This window comes from Adelges cooleyi, unplaced genomic scaffold (assembly GCF_023614345.1).
Source record: "Adelges cooleyi isolate 19-005CV unplaced genomic scaffold, UGA_ACOO_1.1 ACOO_flye_CR_arks_rails_tigmint_CR_PRNA_651, whole genome shotgun sequence".
Classification (NCBI taxonomy): Eukaryota; Metazoa; Arthropoda; class Insecta; order Hemiptera; family Adelgidae; genus Adelges; species Adelges cooleyi.
In genome coordinates this window covers 13,364,519-13,383,316 of record NW_026096352.1, presented here as the reverse complement: position 1 = coordinate 13,383,316, position 18,798 = coordinate 13,364,519, and the positions used below count along the sequence as shown (strand labels likewise).

Below are 18,798 nucleotides of genomic sequence, written 5' to 3'. Positions count from 1 at the left end.
GATTCATATTAAGAATTGTAAAGATAAAATCAAGTATTGTGGTTGATTATGGTTACAAGTATTAACCATGTTTCACCGCATTAACAAAAAACTAAAAAGGCGTTTCTAAATTTTTATCAATCCGCTGAACAATCTGCTACATTAGTTGATTAATTTAGGAACACACAGGATTTCTATGTAAGTAAAATATTGTCGGTGAAAACTTTTACAGATATTTTTTTAACATTTTTGCATTTCAAGGATCCAGATATAGTTCCGGACAAAACTCAAAATTTACTCTGGTAAAAAAATACAATTTACAATTTTTTTTTTTTGTTTACTTTACTAGTAAAATATTAATTTGCACGGAACTTTATCAGGATATTTGCTTCAAAGAGTTAAGATGGAACATTGTAAATTTATAAGAAAAACATTATATGTATACATGTGGCGTACCTGAGATACTATTTCATATTGGATTATAGGATGTGTAATATGATATTATTAAACAGCGAATAAGCTAACGTTACAAAGGGGAATAGGGATATGATATAAGCTGCTCAACAAAACCGTTTTTATACACGAACTAAGTGTATCGGCAATTTTCATTACATATTATATGAAAAAAAGTAATAATAATAAAAAATTGACATGGCCTGAAAGTTCCACTCAAAGATGCTCGAAATAATTAAAATTCAACTCGGTAGAACGAGACTTTTAAAATTAAGATTTACAAAAAACGATATTTCCTGGTATTTTAAAGCGTTGAAAAAGTACAATAATAATTTAATCAATCGAAAAATGTATTCATATTTAATATGCAGTTAAATAAAAACAGTTGACAGTAGTGATAAGCATGTAATAATGTATACGAGCGAAGTTGCCGTCGCACAAATTATCAGCTGTGTTTTAATGTACTGTGAAATAATTCCAATAATAATACATACACATTTTTTTGTAATAGTCATGTTTCATCAATAAAGGCTATAAAATAAAAATACATTAAATAACAGTCAAACACTGATTTATTATACGTACAATAAAAGTTCAGTAATTAAACAAGACAATTACAAATAAGAAAATTACAAACATACTTAAAGATTTTTGTAAATAATACTAAATTTTATCGTTAAAAATTATCTATTTTAGTATTTATTGATTAATTAATAAACATCTACAAAAACAATGTATTTATATGTGGTTAATAATTAATAATTTACGCATTTTCGTGTATTACACTATATTACATAACTTATAATATTATACTTTGTATAATTTATTAATATGTTGTATTTCTCTCATGTGCATAAAACAAAATGCTAGTAACAAGTTCGAATTGTGTACCAAATTTTCTTATACCATCAGAAAGTGCTTTAAGATTTTTAATACTTTTTATGAAATCGTTTTCAATATTGTTTAACGACTCGGTATTTATTTTATTTGGTCCTGTTCTCGTATCCAAAGACGGTGGTGTTTGTATTTCTGCATAATCGTGGACCGAACTTGAATTTACATCAATAGACGATTCCCACTGAACACCTAACTCGGATTGCTCTTTCTCGATTATTGTAATGAGTGCTTCGATCTTCTTAGTTTTATTATCGTCATTATCAAACATGTCCTCAATAACTTCAAGAATATCAGTGGTTATCTTATCGTGATATGGTAGAAGTAACATATCGATAAACTCTAATGAACCTTTAATAGATGCGATATAATTTGTATCATCTGATACATTATTAATTATGTTTTTAACAATATCTTTAAGCCTTTCGTACATTGAATAATGAATTACTTTGACAAATAACATTTGATAAGTTATAAGGTAATGTGGGTTCATTTTATGTTTAATCAAATTATGCACTTCTTTTATGGTCACGTATTTATCAGCCCACATTACTTTAACATCGTTAATGAATGAAAATAATTGTCCGGGCAACGAATGATTTGTAATGATGTTTTCAAATGTAAAAAAACTGAAGTTTAGGTATTCATTGTAGTGAGAAATACATCCATAGTCATCAAATATCTGTTCATCTGAACTACTAGTCAATTCGTCATCATTCTCTTCATTACTATTTTCAATACTCCCTTCGCTATTATCTTTATTACTTTCTAATTCTTCATCGTTCTCGTTGGAAAAAACACCGATAGTAAAATCATCAATATTTTTTTCCATTTGTTTACCTATAAAATCAACATTTAACAGTGAATTGCGGTTAAATTTTGGAAAACGGGTTTCAAGCTCTTGATGATACTCTTTCATATACATTTTTCGGGGTGATAATGCATCACAATGTTCGTTTGTAAACTGTTCTAATCGATTAGATATGACTCGATGGAAACGGTTAAACGCATTTTCTTTGGAAATAATATATTTCAGCATGTTATCGTTATTTTCGGTTACGTCATACAATTCGTTATTGTTTAAGTATAGTATAAAAGTGAGCATGACATCGTAAAATCTGGCAGCCATTTTTGTGTTTAAAATTTCACCACTTTTAATAAGTCCGTCGAAAAATTGTTCAAATGGTTTACTAATCGATTTTGTTAATTCTTCGACTTTAGAAAAACAGTTGATGATTTCCGAAGACATTTCACCGTTGTTAGAGTTTAACTTTTCAACCGCCAAAGCTTTGCATTGAGACACTATTGCATCGCTCAATACAAAGTGCTTGATTGTGTGGAATGAAAATTTACATTGTATTTGTTTTATTACAGTTTTTGTTTCTTGAAAATAGGTTAAAATATTGGTCTCCGAGAAATTCATTTGACTTTCTAAATATAAATAAGACGATTCATCGATGGCATGTGTTCTAGAAAATAAAAATGGGCGAATCTGATAGATATTTTGTGTTAAAAGTTTGAATAGCAATTGATAACACTTAGTGCTGTCAAAAGATGTATTTTCAGCAGGGAAAAAAATCTCTATGTCTATTCGATCAAATTTCGTCTCTGAAAAAAAGTTATTAATTGAATCTAATAACAAATCATATTCATTTATTTCCAGTGTTCTTTTGAATTCAATTTCTCTTAATGCTACGTTTACAACACCGTCGGGGTTTAAACTATGTATTGTTTGTAACAAGTTGTTTATAACACTAATAGCTTCAGCAGTACTTAATTCGTTCTGATTTTTTTGAGTTTCTATAAAATTCGAAATCAAATGAAACAAAACCGAACTTACGCATTCGATCATAAAAGATTGATATTTTAAAATGTTTTCTGAGTTGATGTCATCAATGACTTGGTTATACAACTCATCAACCGTTCCAAAATAAGATTTTATGTTTCTTATCTGAGTGTTTTTATTACCTGGTATAAGTTCAAAATTCAATAAATCGTTTAGCATGAAGTTTTTCGGATTAAACAATTCACGGTTATAGTCCTGTTGAATAGATCCAAAATTGGATAGAAGCCCTTCCGTCAGCTCTTTATTTAATTCATTTTTGAAACATTGTATGAATTCCATTAAGACTGTATCTTGCAAAGGACATTTTCTTTGAATTTTCGTTAAAATATTTGAATCCTGGAATGACGGCGGAACGCAAACTTCTGCCGCGAAATTGTCTAAAGTGTACCTGATGTATTGAACTATGCGATTTTTTTTTAAATGCTGCTGAAGAAATTGTATTTTATAAATCAAACAAGTTTCGCTGGGTGGCTGGCAGAACTTATCGTTAATGAAAAACAACTGTAATGCCAAAAATGTTTTCAACAGATTCCTATCGAAAGTAACGTTCCAATGTTCCGAGTAGTACAATGTCGTACTTATTATATTCAAAACCGTTGCATGATACGTATTCAAATAACGTTTCACATCGCATTGACATGGGTAAACCTTATCATGGTCAATCAGCTTATAGCACTGTGCGGTCAACAATTCAAACGCTTGGAAAAGTTGTGCGATGGTCTTAGCGTAATTGCAGCCCAATGCGGATAGAGTTACTGTGGCAGTAATTTTACACTTTTCTTTCTCAACGATCCATTTTTCCGGGTCTGGGCCAAGTATGTCACTCAGCGAAGTTACTCGATCGTCTATCAAAACCTCCACGTTTTTCAACGACTTTAAGTTTGGCGAATCTTCGAAAGCTCTAATTATAAACTCATTGTTTCCCGAACCGTTCGCGGATGATAATAAAACAAAGGATATTACCTGGACAATACATATTATTGAAATCATCGTTTATTGTTACTTTCTTGTGCGGTACAATCGACAACCAACCTTTCTCGTTCTGCTAAAACTAAAATGTATACTCAGACTCGTGTCTCGTGAAATCAAACTATTGTTTTTTTGAATTTATATTTGAACAACTTTGTTTTTATTAAAGCGCGAAATAATGTGTCATAATAAATTAAACAATTCTTGTATTTTATGCACAATAATACCATGAATAACACACAAAATCCAAGTAGAATAAAAATCACGAACCATCACTTGTGTCACTATCAATATTGTTGCAAAAAATATAAAATCAAATATTTTATTAACCTTGTACAATATTGACTACTGTAATAGTGTAAAATATTATAAGTTCATTTAAATAAATTGGTTTTTGTGTCATAAAGCTGCAATATTTGTGTGTTATCAGTAATATTATTTTGAAAAAATGAAATTAAAAGCTGTAAAATACGTAGGTTTAGGATAAGAATGTTGTAACCTAATTTGTATTACATATAATGTTATTATATATATATATGCTATACCTTGTAATTAGCCGTCCTTTTAGATAATGAATATTCATTATTCAGAAAAATACTATAAGCACTCAACACAATTTACTTTGGTTAATATGCACGTTACTTTTACACTTTTTTATATTAAAGTGTCTTTAATTGAAAATATATAACTACCTCCTAATTTTTATATCTAATGGTGTGGACATAACTACAATGTATTCGTTAACATTGAACTCCATATTATGTGATACTACATAATATGGAGTTATGTAATATCATATTGGAATTGTAAAAAGTGGGACTGTAACATAATATACAATTTGCTCAATTATCTGTTGTTAACATTTTGTTTTATTAAGGAAAAACGAAGAAAAAAGAGAAAAATTACAATTTGATTGTAATCAGTTAGAATTTGCTAGAACGGTACTGTGTGTGAGGGAATCAACAGGCATCCGAAAATGTTTTTATTAAATTGTTAATTACTATGTATGGGGGGTATCTATGTCGATAAATTACTATAGACAGACGATCAGCCCTAATCGTATCTAGATGCTAAAACTACCCTTAAAATAATATTTTGAACTTAAAAATTATTAAGTATTATTCTACAAGATATATCTATTTTTTGGAACTTATTTAGACTTCAAAGGCAAATAATTCATCGAAAATATAACTTTATTAAAACGTGACATATAATATACACAGGTTTATTTGAACTTTATTAATGTTCCAATTACATTAATTTAGATGATTGTAAACACAGATATTACATAATATATTATAATTGTTTTAAAGTGTATTGCATTCAGTTAAGGTTATAGGTATGCCAGGATTTATATTGTATATAAACCCAAGACTTGGAAAATTTGTCTGTACGAAGGTGTCAGTTTCGAGAGTGGATTGTTTCTCATCTTTTAAGCGCGACATCTGAAAATATGTGTTTATTTCGTGTTCAATTGTTGTCATATAAACATTGGTATTTGTAATTTGGTATTCTAATTCGTCATAATCGATTAATGCAGTTTGGTCACTACCTTTTCCTTGAACGTTTATTATGTTTTATTTGGAGGAATAGGTGACCTCGATATAGTTCTTAAAGTAATTTAAAATGTTTCTGACAACGCTATTGAACGCAGTGTGTGAGAACATCCGACGGAAATATAGAACCGCACCTTGCATGCGCACTATCACCGGATCTCTCTTTCTGATGTCTAACATAAACCGTTCAAGCAATACCGAAAAACTGGAGCTGGGAAGAACATAGGAAAATATTGAGGTACTTGGTAGTACCTAGATAATCAAAGATGTTCATTATCTTGACCAGCATCCTGGTGTATAGATGTTCATATAGAATCTCTGTTATCGGATGTACTAATTGCAAGTTTAAAAAATAAAATTCACCAAAATTCCATATGAAAAATGTTAATATTGATATAAGATGATATAAATTACATACTAGTCTAAAAAAGAATTGGTTTTATAACACAAAATTAGGGTTCTTTTTTGTTGTATGTTATATCATACTATTTGTATATCACATACAAATAGTGTACTCGTATTTCTTATTATCGAAACATTTATATTAATTTATAAATATTTCATAAGAGATTGAATTTTTTCTATAAGTCTTAACATATAATTTTCTATACAACTATAATACTAAAGTTGGAATACTGACAATTTTCCTACATTTACAATTGCTCAAGTAAAAAAGTAATGGCCCTAAAATATAATACTAATAAAAATCGTTTTAACTTTGGAGACTTCAAACAATATAACTAGGTCGATGTTGTTTTTGTTTTTGAATACATATCTTATTTAGTGTATCGGTGTATAACTAACAGGTAACTGTTTGAACAAGCTTACAAAACATCACATTAAATGTTTACATCTTATTTCAAAAAATAACACAACTTAAAAAGCGTTTTCAATACGTTTACGTGTAAAAAAATATAAAATTATTTAGAAAAGTATTAACGATGATAAAACCATGTAATATTTTTTAAAGGTTTTAAATGAAAATAAAAATAAAATAGTAAAATTATTCACGACCGGACAAAGACATTTCAAGGTTCCTTGAGACCACTGTAGCAATAGATGAAAAAAAATACACTACAAAAAACAATTTTTGTTTTCATAATAGTTTATATATTCTATTTATTATTATATATATAATAATTTTATATCATTCTATGTATTAAAAATACGTATAAGAAATGTATTTAAAATTTACTAATTTTTGCCTGTAGTACACAGCACATATGTATTTGTCTACATTAAACACCTTAAACATAATAAAATATCCAAAAATAACGTTTAGGGTTTGCACTTTTATACCACTAAAAAAAGTTACCTTTGGACTATAATGAAAATAATCTAAAAAATAAAAAAAACAGGGCCTTTTTTAAATTATTTTTCGGTCCAACCAACTACAATTAGCTTACATAAAACAATCTAGGTAGGAAGTTAACAATTAAAATATCGTTTGTTACATAACATAACGGGAGAAGAACCGTCGGTGGATTTTTCCTTTAATATATTTCTCATAACACTTTTTTGTTATCAATTACATAATATTATATGTCTAGTACTGTGTTATGTCATGGTCTACCGATAAAATAAAAAATTACCAAATAAGTAAAATTGTATTTATTCATCTAGTTTGTTCCAACTATTATCATAAGTATAAAAAAAAACCTTATACATTACTGAAAGTGATAAAATGTATTAAGAACTCGTTTAGAACTCGATTTGCTATTAGGTAGTGTGACAGTTTTTTTTTTTACCAATTTCAATTTAAGTCGATACATTTATAAATGTAATAGATTGTGAGACACTTGTATGTATACATATAGAACTATAGCTAAATAAAAAAGCGAAATTGTCTTTGACGTTTCTACTTCTTTTGAAGAAAATGGTTGATAATGGTTAATATGTTCTTGAGGGTTCACTGTTAATAGTATTATACCTAATAAGGATATCCCATACAAGTTTGGAAACAATTGGACTATTTTTAAAAAAAATTTGCGAGCCGTAATTTTAACATGACAAATGCATCATTTCATAGGGTTTTTCTCAGTTATGATGGAAAAGGGGTGATATTTTGAAACTTTTGAAAAGCAATAAACCAACCACAAGTCAAATTGACTATTTATATTTATTAGATATTTACAATAAACTTTTGATTACTAATTAACAAAAAGTTTACTAACGTTTAATCTATATTTTACAAACTATGTTATTAATAATATTTATTTTTTTTGACGTTAAATGTCTTTTACTTATCATTAGTTCTACTTAATTTATATGGATCATAAGCAATTTTCACAATCAAAATGTATTCTTTACTAAAATCTACTATTATTGGTTGAACTTTCTAAAAAATAGCGTGTTAATTAAAAAATATATATATATGCTACGCATTATTTTTAATGTCAATAAAGTATTTAAATTTATACTTATCAAAATTAAAAACTTAACAAATACTGTAATAAATATTATGTAAATCAAATATCATAATTTGTTTTAGAAATACTCTGCAAAGTACTAGCGTTTTTATAAAATATTATATGCGATTTGATAGAACAAAATACATGTGACTCATGACTTTATTAAAATGGCTCATTATTTTTATTAAAAAGTTAGAGATGACCTTAAAAATAGTAACGTTGGCCACCGTCGGCTCACGTTCTGCTTGGCTTTCGACTCGCTCGCTTATTTTAATTTTTTTATGTATTATAATGTTGTGTGTTAATTCTTACTTCACTAATTACCACAGCAAATGAAACACAAAAACCGAAAAGTACTAAATACCTGACTACCCGGCTGTAAGAATATTAATCGTAACGTATTAACATTATGCATGGTTTTAATAATAAAAACCAAAAATTAAATTAAAGTTTAAATAAAAAAAAAATTATAAGCAGCAAAATAAAAAAATAATCCTGTATAACTAGGTCAGTTTTAATCTAAGGGAAAGGAATTATGGTATTTTTAGTTTGTCGTTAGCAATATGTTTAATTTCTTAAAGTATAATTATTTAATAATTTAATAACTTAGAACAAACGGCCAGTAGACAAAATATCGGATATTTTTAGGAGGCGACCAGACAATCGAACAGGAAAATTGTTAGTTGTGTGATACGTTTGTTAGCTATTCACATTTTAAAAAGGATTGTCTCATCCCTTGAATAAATGGTGTAATTGCATAGTAGAGTATATGAAAAATGTTTATTTATATAAACGGATAACATTATTTTCTGAAGATTTATTTATTTTATTTCACATAAGTAAATATTCAGTATTTTTCTGGTTCACAACTGTACAATTGGGTCAAACAACAACTTTTCAAGTATATAAATTCATCGATCCCTATAATATTGTTGTTTTGTAATTTAAATAAAAATATTTTGTGGTTTTATTTAACATGAGTAAATATGCAGTATTGTTTCGGTTTACGTTGTGTTTACAACTGTACAATAGGGTAAAAAAAAAACTCGTTAATTAAATATCTTGTAAATAAAATAAAATAAAAAACAACTTTCTAGCATATTTTTCGTTTCTAAACTTATGTTGTTTTTATTAATCGCACCGTGTAAAAGTCACACCCAGCCGAATCAAATTTCACTGTTTATTCGATTTCGGTATTGAAGACTTACTTTTGGTTCAACCAAGTATTTGAAAAAAAAACTATTATGCATTTCAAAAGTGCTGTTCTCCTTTGCGCGTTGTACTTCGTAGCCAAGACACAGGTTAGTATAAAACATAATATTAGTTATAATTACAATAATTATAATTGCAATGAAAAAAATAATAAAGTCTCAGTAGATAATTGTATATATTACTGGTACGGTGTGGCGCAGTGGACACTGCAGCTGCCGCAAGGCGCCTGACGTTAAGCTGTGACTGGTACCGCTTGATCCCGGATGGGTGACCACCCGGGTTTTTAGCGGCAAACCACACCACTAGGCCGACCGGTGTGGACCAAGTTAGCTAAAATCCCGGTCAATAATGCCACACGAATTTATTTATTGTATATATTATTATATTATTGTACTCAGTACTTATAATACTTCATAGTGTATCGGACTCAATGAGAGTCAAGTCCAAAAGATTGTTATTTTTTTAAATTTAATATATTATGTAAACGTGTTTTAAACTTTTTGATTATAATTAAATGTTAACTCACATCCTTAAAAAAGATTGTCTGTAAAAAATAATATCCGTCCTTTCAGTATTTAACATACAAATTATATTATGTGACATAGATATTTGAAAAATTAAATGTATAGGTTAATTTAACACTCATAGTAGTAGACATAATATTATAAATATTATAATTTTATACAATTAAATTAATACAAAAAAAACAGCTCAATTTAAACCAAGCTCAGTATGAACCTGCCTAGTGGTACCCCGTTTTTATATTTTATTTGTAGTCAGCAGTATAAAAAAAACACTTGATATAATATACCTTTGAATATTGTAAAAAAGCGCATGCACAGTATGCGTTGGGTGGGTATATATTTTAAAATTTGTTAATAATTATCAAATATAAGTTCTCAAACATATTTTAGACCATTATTATTTAATAGGTAATATTGATTTAAAAGTAACATTATATTTTTTAATTGTGGGGCTAATAAAAAAAATGAAGCCTCTACCTACTTAATTATCGTTAAATAACATATTTTATTTTTAAAATTTGGTTTTTACAACGTACGGCTGATAATTGTTTTATTAATTTTGGTTTTCATTATCAAACCCGTATATTATAGCCGGTATTTTTGTACATTTATCTCAATTTGCAGTATATAGTATAAGCAGATATTTTATCGACTCGCAGGTTTGAATTACAAATCTATTCGTTTTCGTCGAAAACACCTTTTTTTTTGCGTATTCGGCTATTGTAATTGTCCTTATTTGTACAAATGTTTTGGATACCAAAATATTTCACTAAAACACAATTCATTTTTTATTCGTTGTAAGTCACTATACTACCAATAGTTGTTATAACATTAGATTGTTGTTTCCAAGTTTCGACAGTATTTTTTGTCCCAGCAAATTATTTTTCTGTCAGAACAAAATGTATAAAATCAATTTTACATTTAATAGATTTACACTATACAGTATACTGTAGTTAGATCTAGTTTAAGTCAAATTTTAATTACACAAACTATAGAAAAAAAAAGGTTCCGCCACTTTTAGGAAAAAAGATTTATTTATTTCACTATTTTTCAAAACAATCATACACCGTTTTAAAGTTAAATTAATATACATATGTATATACGTCATCACTTGAATAGCTAACATAGTGAGGTCAGAACATATTAGGGAGAGGGGAGATCATAAGTCTTTCAGAACTATTATACTTGAATGTCATAAATCACTGTACCAAATAAACTTCAAGTACTACCATAGTTATTTTAGGCACTTTTTTCTCTACACCAAACCTAGACTACTTTCGCATATTCATTACACAATATAACAATTTTTTGTTTGCCATAAAAGTTGTTTGAAGTCACCCGTTGTGAACATATTGTCGTAAGACAAAAAGAAATGAAAATAGACATTCTAGACTCTTGATGTACACTGGTGAACACTGGCACAAGAGTGAAACGGATTGCTGTCCGGGTTCTTCGCGGATGTCGAAGAGCCGTTGTTTATACTGGATTAAAAAGAATTAGAGAATGAGAAAGGATAGGTACAAGGTGCGAATGAATCGCAAGACACGAATACTTGGAGAGATGAAGGAAGGATAAAGTACGAGGTGCGAACGAATCGCAAGACACGGGTACTTTAAGAAAGGAATGTGCACTGTGCGAACGAATCGCAAGACAAGTGCACAAGGAAAGAGGATAGACTACTAGGTGTTACTGAACGAACTCTCGAACTTAAACCTTGTAGACGGACAGCGACAACCGAGTACTCTTGACTGATGACATATAGCTCTGGTTAAGTGGACTGACAAAATATCATTAAATCTGATTGTCTTTTATATAATTTTACAATTTGCAATTCAGCGTTATTGTTAATTTAATCGTTTATGTCATCAGTCTCAAGTCGCTGGAAGCACTGCCCGCATTTATTTAAAAAAACACGTAACCTATATTGATGACGTGGTCATCATATAACAATATTTAGTGATATTTTTTTTCCAAAACGACATCAGTTTATTTAGATTCTCTTTATTTTTTTTGAAATTTAGCTTATAAATGTAAACATCTTATACGACGATTCATGAGGTCGTCTAACAAAATTCAGAATATCCAAACGACTACAGTAAATTTAAAATTTGTCTTAATTTCGTAATTGTTTGCGTTTAAATAAGAAAATAACAGAATAACAACAATTAAAACTTTATCATTTACAGTATAATAAGTTCAATATAGTCACTTAAAAGTATTTTTTGACATTAAATTACGTTTATTGTACTTTACAGAGCATTGGATTCGACCAGAGAGAAATCGAAGAATTAAATGCTCTGTTTATTCAGCACAAAGATCCTATAACGGGTATACTTCCTAACGATGTGATTAATAGTTACTTAAAGAACGTGGGCTATACAGGCGGTGTCGAACAATTTAAAGAAGGTAATGTTTAAATATTATTCTTTATACATAATTATATTACTGTATACCATACTATACCATATTACTATACAATCATTGTCACACCTCAGATATTTAGAGTATGGAAAGATTTATAAAAAAAAACATAATAATAAATCAAAAGTGAGCAGTAGGGACTTCTTATATGCTACAGACCGAATTGTACAAGAGATAATACAATGTTTTTATTACATTGTTTTAGCATCGAGCTAGTAACACGTTATGTGTACATAACAAACTATGATACCCGAAATCTATAGACACTAAAGTGCACCGCATTGTTTTTTTTGTAATTTTATACTTTACTAAGTTAAACTAATAAGAATGTTCTAATTCATACTTTTGCCGAAAATTATTTTGCTGCACGACGCACAACTTTAGATTTGTTAAAAACTTTTAATTTGTATTTTTGTAAATGTATTATTAACTTGTTTCAATTACCAATATATTTGTGTAGGATTTGTGCTTAACAATGAAACCATGCCGGACTTTTTGATAATGCTGGCCGATCATATTAAGATACCTGACAGCTTGATGGTAATACCGAAATAGTTAATCTATGTTTAAATTATTTACTTACAATAATCCTTTCGGGGACAACGATGCCATTTGAAATTGTATGATTTCCTTGATTAACTTTTAATTTATGACTCATAAGTATCCGTCAAAGATTCCAATAAATATATTGAAAAACTAAACATATCCTATAGGATCCTGTTGGAATTATAAACCAAACACAATATCACATTATGTAGTTAGTAGGTCGATAAAATTCTTAGTAAGCATATTTTGTATTTCGTGTACACCGAGTATGTCGTCGTTTTTACTTATACGTGCACACATATTGATATTAAATATTTTATTTGTTATACTTATTCAACCCTTTTATTATTTGATACGCTTCTGAATAAGGATTTTATTCCAACAGATCCCATACATAATTATTTATTATGCTTTCTTAATAATTTAATATACATGAATATACGTTATTTGATTAAAAAAAATAGTTAATTTATGTTACAACTTTGTTCTCTTGTATTTGCATATCAGCAAGTATGTTTAACAACATATGAAGTAAGACTTTTTGTGGGATGGTTCAAAGTACAAAATGAAAGAGGTAAAAAAAACGGGCATCTTACCGGAGCTGAAATATATGACATACTTAATGACCAGCCTAAAATAATTAAGAACTATAATAATACTATAAAGACAGAATTTAAAGGTAACATAGTGTTTAAATGTCCGTTAATTTAATGAACTTAATAGTTTTAATTTATTTTTAGATGAAAACGCAATAAATGTACTACAGTACTTGACGGCAATAATGAAACATAAAAAAGAAAACGTAATATGCTAATCAAGTTTATAGACTGTAAAAGTTACATACAATATATTATTATGACAAACAATATTTAAGAAATATATTTTAAAAAGTCACATTTTTCTTCTCATGTTTCATAATTATTTACCACAATAAACGCAATAATTTATATATACATTTTCAAATATAAATATTTAGTTTCGTCAACACCTGAACAAGAAGCAGATAGACAAATGCCGCGCTTTGTATGACAGTTCTAAAGATCACCTTGATAGTGTTAAACAAAAAGCCTTATTTAAATCGTTAAATCTTGTTTCCGAAGAGTATGATTATTTATTGGATTTCGATCACGTCCGTAAGCATAAAATTAATAATATTACTGTTTGAGTTTTTATTGGATGATAATAAAGAGTGGACTGTATATTACTTATTTTATTTTATTTTAACATAATATTTATAATTATTCATATTTCAATATAACAACAATAGAAATTTTAGTTATTAGAAACTACATTTATTTTATACAAAAAAAAACGTGGTTACACACACAGTAGACGATAACAACAAGACAACAAAAAAAAAGTTAAGACACGGCACTAACCGTTGCCCGATAACAAAAACACAGTGCTACACAGTACAATAATAGCACGATAATTATGAGTCTAAACAATTACATATTTTTTTAAATATAATAATAGATTGTAAAAAAAAAAACATAATATATCTAATAATTTTTTTTCTAGGACCCGCCGCTCATGAGCTACAAGAGCTTTTGGTATTTTATTCGGAATATGATGAGGATTTCGACAGTGAAGTAATGTTGTTAATTTTGAATTGATTAGGCTTGCATATGCTCCATAGTAAGGTACGACCAATATAACTGTGCATTGATGATTCTGCAGGCACCTTTTACAACTAACGTTGGGCAGTTTATGTGGGAATTCGCTAAACTGTATGACAAAAACCATGATGGTTTGCTCAACATTCAGGAGGAGCTTTTAAAATTCGCAAAAACTTATACCACAGAATCTTTTTACGGCAAGATTGAAGCCTTTTTGGAGGAGTTTCATCCTGACCGTAATTTTTTCTAAATAACACCAAAAAAAAAAAATGTTTTCTTAACTAAAAACCCAAATTTTATTAATTTTAGGGTCTCGTCCGATGTGCCCTGCTATGTTCATGGAGATGCAAATAACTTTGCAGCCAGATTACAACTCGATGGATATTAGCAGAATTGTAAATGACATGTGGAGTAAAAAGAGAAATACATAGGTATTTATAAGCTGATGTTTTTTTTAATATTGTCTTCAATCATGTTTGTTCCATTTGACGAATGTCCTAAATTTTACGTTTGTTTCTTTTAAATACTGTATTAATATATTTTGAAATCTTTCGATTTGTTAAAAAAATAAATGGATAGTTTACATAGCTAAATATGAAATTTAATCATAGTAAATACCAATTAAATATTTAAATTCTTTCTCAGTTCCGTATCGAAGCTAAAACTTACTTTTGTTTCTTTTAAAAATGTTAATAGTATATATTTAGTTTTATAATTAAAATTAGTGTGCAATAAAATGTATAATGTATTATAAGAGTGGATTTTTCCACGCTGCTTGCATTCTTTAGTCTTTTTAATATTTAAAAGCTGAAAATTAGTTAGCGAATATATGTTTTATATCATATTAATATATTTTTGGGTATTTATTATTTATTTTGGATTTGTTTTAATTTTGTGTAATAATTATATTATTATTATTGTGTATTAATTTTGTGTGTTTAATTTTATTACGCCGAATATTATTATTTGAAAGTGTTCTTAAGACCATAACATTTTATTTCGCGATTTTTCCTTAGATTTAGCCACTGGAGAAAAACTAGTTTTCATTGTATAGATATAGTCCCAAAGTCTGAAGATTTGATAATCGTTGTGGACAATAATAATTTTACTAGCGAATGCTAAAGCGATATTGGTTTATGCAAATAATTTTTGTAACTACCATGATGTGTAATGTGTATGTTCTATAGCATGAATAGATGTTAAATATAGCCATAATATTTACAAAAATAATATGTTGCTGTTCGTATTTTTACTGACAATAATGAGTGATTGCTAAAGTCCACCTTTAGAGAGTAACTGTACTATAACACGAGACTTCATTGTTTTAGTTATAGCATTTAAGCCAAGACTACAGTCATGAAAATAGACATTGTTTTTGTTCTTAAAATCCCGTTAATAACTGAACAAATAGGTAAATCTATATAATAATATTAATGTATCAACACAAACACTATGTCAACTCCAAATTGATAAAATTAATGTTTTGTTACATTCATACAATTATATTATGCTATTATTTTGGGCTGCAAGCCCCAGCATATTATTTTTTGTCCAATTTTTACCATCTCAAATATTAAAGACGTAACTGAAATAATAATGTTTAAAAAAATTACCCAGTCGATTATTTTTAACCGTACCTATCTTTTACTTACTATTTCCATTTTCCACCATACATATACAGGTTCGCACCTATGCGTTTATTTGAAAGTGATTTTAATTTTTAGTATTTGCTTTACAAAAGTGTTTAACAATTATTTAAGTTTTTAAACAGCATCAGAATTTACCTATAAATCCGCTACACCGTTAACAAACATATTATTGTGTTACTTTTCTGAACCAGATAATTAACCTATACATAAGGAAATAATATATCCCTCGCCTAGTACTCAGTTCATATGACTTGTACACAATCACAGATGACAAAAAAAAATATAATAATTATAATAACAGGGTAACCAATATTTTAGAGTAATTACATGAAAAAAGGGCAATATATTTCTTAGACCCCGAATAGATGTACCTAGAATGACAATAACCTTGATTTTACAGAGGACGCTTGAAAAATCAACCATAACATCGTCAAAAAATAACACCTAAGTTGTTTTATTTATTTGAGGAAAAATAATACATTTTAAACTATAAAATTAAACCACAGTCAACATTAAATATGATTTACTGTAATGGGTGAATAACGTGTATTTAAGACACTTAACGGTATTTGGTACAATTTATAAAAGTAGATAACGTTAGTGTTGCATCAAACACAAAATATACTAAGAGAACTCGAGTACCCTCATGATACACCAAACAGTATTATGAAAAATGGCTTGGTAGCCAACGTGTTAAGATATTAACAGGCTGTGATTTTTTCCAGAGGTTTCCATTCCATAAATCTACAAAACAAAGTACTTGCTGATCTATGTAGGTACTGCATATATGAGTAAAATTATTTCAAGGGTAAATCTCATTTATTTCAATTTTACAGGAGACTGGGGAGCAAAAAAATGATTTCAAATTACCATTCAATAACATTACAACCATATTATCAATCATTCGGGTATAACGTTATCTATTGCCTCTATCATACATTTGAACCATAGACCTTTTACTCATAGACCGGCCTTCTTCACGTTTCCACCGTATCAAGATAGGTGGCGCTTTTCGATTACTGAGTTAAAGCGCTATTCCACTGCTACCGTGTTCGCGTATTTCGTATTGACCATGTGAAACGTTGCTTCCTGATTGGTCAATTCATGTTATCGACCACTTGATACCACAGGCTACCGTAAAGTTGAAATAATCCAACTCGGTCGACGTGTGGTTACAGCGATTACCCATATTAATTTAAGTCCACATATTATATTGTTCGCACATGTAAAAATGTTATATATAGTACTCAAATTTACGGAACAATGGATTTGTGTATACTTTTAAAATTTTTATAATCAGTCTGGTAATATTTAAAAAAAAGGATAAGCAATACAAATATTAAACATATTATACCAAAGCCACGAAGAAAACGTCGTACGCGAACACGGTGGCAGTGGAATAGCGCCTTGAGATACGGTACAAATTATTGTATATTATTTGAAGATTATTTGAAATTAGGCTGTCCATTGAGGTGTTATCACAATATAGTGAAGATAGGTTGCATTTTGGTTGTGTATTTATTAAGTATTTGTATGACCTTAAGGACTTTTGGAGATCCGGGTAGACAGAGTGGATATGGGTAGCGGTAAGTGCAAGTGTTCATCAGATGAAAAATGCGCGTGTTGGTAATAAAGCCACTCGCTTGGAGCCGGACCTCGAATTTCGCCGGTTAGCCTTCTAGATGTTTCTGCGAACAGAATAATAACGGCCTTTCCCACGGCATGTGTCATTTATTTATGATCTTTGTATATTGCAGAATCGCCATTTATTAGGCTTTGTTATAATACAAAATAATTTATATTGAACACACGGTTTTATGGTAACTAGCAAAGTAGAGCAAATCAGTAGATTTGACACGTGGGCATCATCGACAACAATTTAGTATTTTCTCTAGACAATCAACGCTAATCCTAAAAATACAATATTCAATTGTCATTAGAATGATTTTATCGTTATTTGTATTTCTACATATTCGCATCAAAGCGTTATTCGAAAGGGTCTCTATCACACTCTATCACACTCAGTTGTAATAGTTCCTGAGCATCTGTGGTCTCCCCTACCCCAATATACTAACCGCAATGCTTGAGTATTAAATTTGCGATAACTGGTTTTTATTTTCCAAATGATGGGTGTGTAACGTTTTTCGAATAATAGTTTCGTTTGAATAAATCATAAATAACTGTTTAATAAATTGTATTTGAATTCTATTAAATTATTATTAATGGTTATTTTATTCTATCTTTTAACTAAATTATATTTTATTCGAATACTGTCCAACTCTAGTTATCCTGTCCTATACGTGTTGGTCATTGAGTTTCAGGTTTTCGCAATAATGTGAAGGTTTCAATTGAAGTGAGCAAAAACAGATTTTGGTTGGTCAAACTGTTTTAGCCCTTATATTAAAAATTTTGCCTATTTAAACGCTGCTTTAAAAATACAAAATTACTTTTTATTTTTTTATCCACCACTATTAATTTTTAAATATTAGGTACTCTTTGTATAGATAAACAAAATAAACCATTTTTTTTAAAATTTGTTTAATATTTAATGATTATTCTGACATTAAAAATATGACATTTATGCTTTTAAAGAAAAAATATTGTATTTTTAGGATTAGCGTTGATTGTCTAGAGTAAATACTAAATTGCTGTCCATGATGCCCACGTGTCAAATCTACTGATTTGCTCTTCTCACTTGATTTGAAGATGGTTGTGTTCT

The 18,798-nt window shown here is 28.7% G+C and overlaps 1 protein-coding gene across 1 annotated transcript; it reads left to right on the top strand.

Moving 5' to 3' along the window:
• The first annotated feature begins 9,352 nt into the window (after positions 1–9,352).
• On the top strand, positions 9,353–14,861 carry LOC126844835 (uncharacterized). The gene is made up of 9 exons (XM_050583259.1): positions 9,353–9,409; positions 12,100–12,250; positions 12,726–12,805; positions 13,319–13,490; positions 13,552–13,613; positions 13,788–13,944; positions 14,333–14,403; positions 14,492–14,666; positions 14,740–14,861. The coding sequence occupies exons 1-9, from the start codon at positions 9,353–9,355 to the stop codon at positions 14,859–14,861; spliced, it is 1,047 nt and encodes a 348-aa protein (XP_050439216.1).
• The last annotated feature ends 3,937 nt before the right edge of the window (positions 14,862–18,798 follow it).

Excerpts from the sequence above, each read along its gene's own strand:
- LOC126844835 (XM_050583259.1), top strand. The coding sequence starts at position 9,353 with ATGCATTTCAAAAGTGCTGTTCTCCTTTGCGCGTTGTACTTCGTAGCC. Across the intron at positions 12,251-12,725 it reads TGTCGAACAATTTAAAGAAG|GATTTGTGCTTAACAATGAA; the intron begins GTAATGTTTAAA and ends ATATTTGTGTAG. Across the intron at positions 12,806-13,318 it reads AGATACCTGACAGCTTGATG|CAAGTATGTTTAACAACATA; the intron begins GTAATACCGAAA and ends TTTGCATATCAG.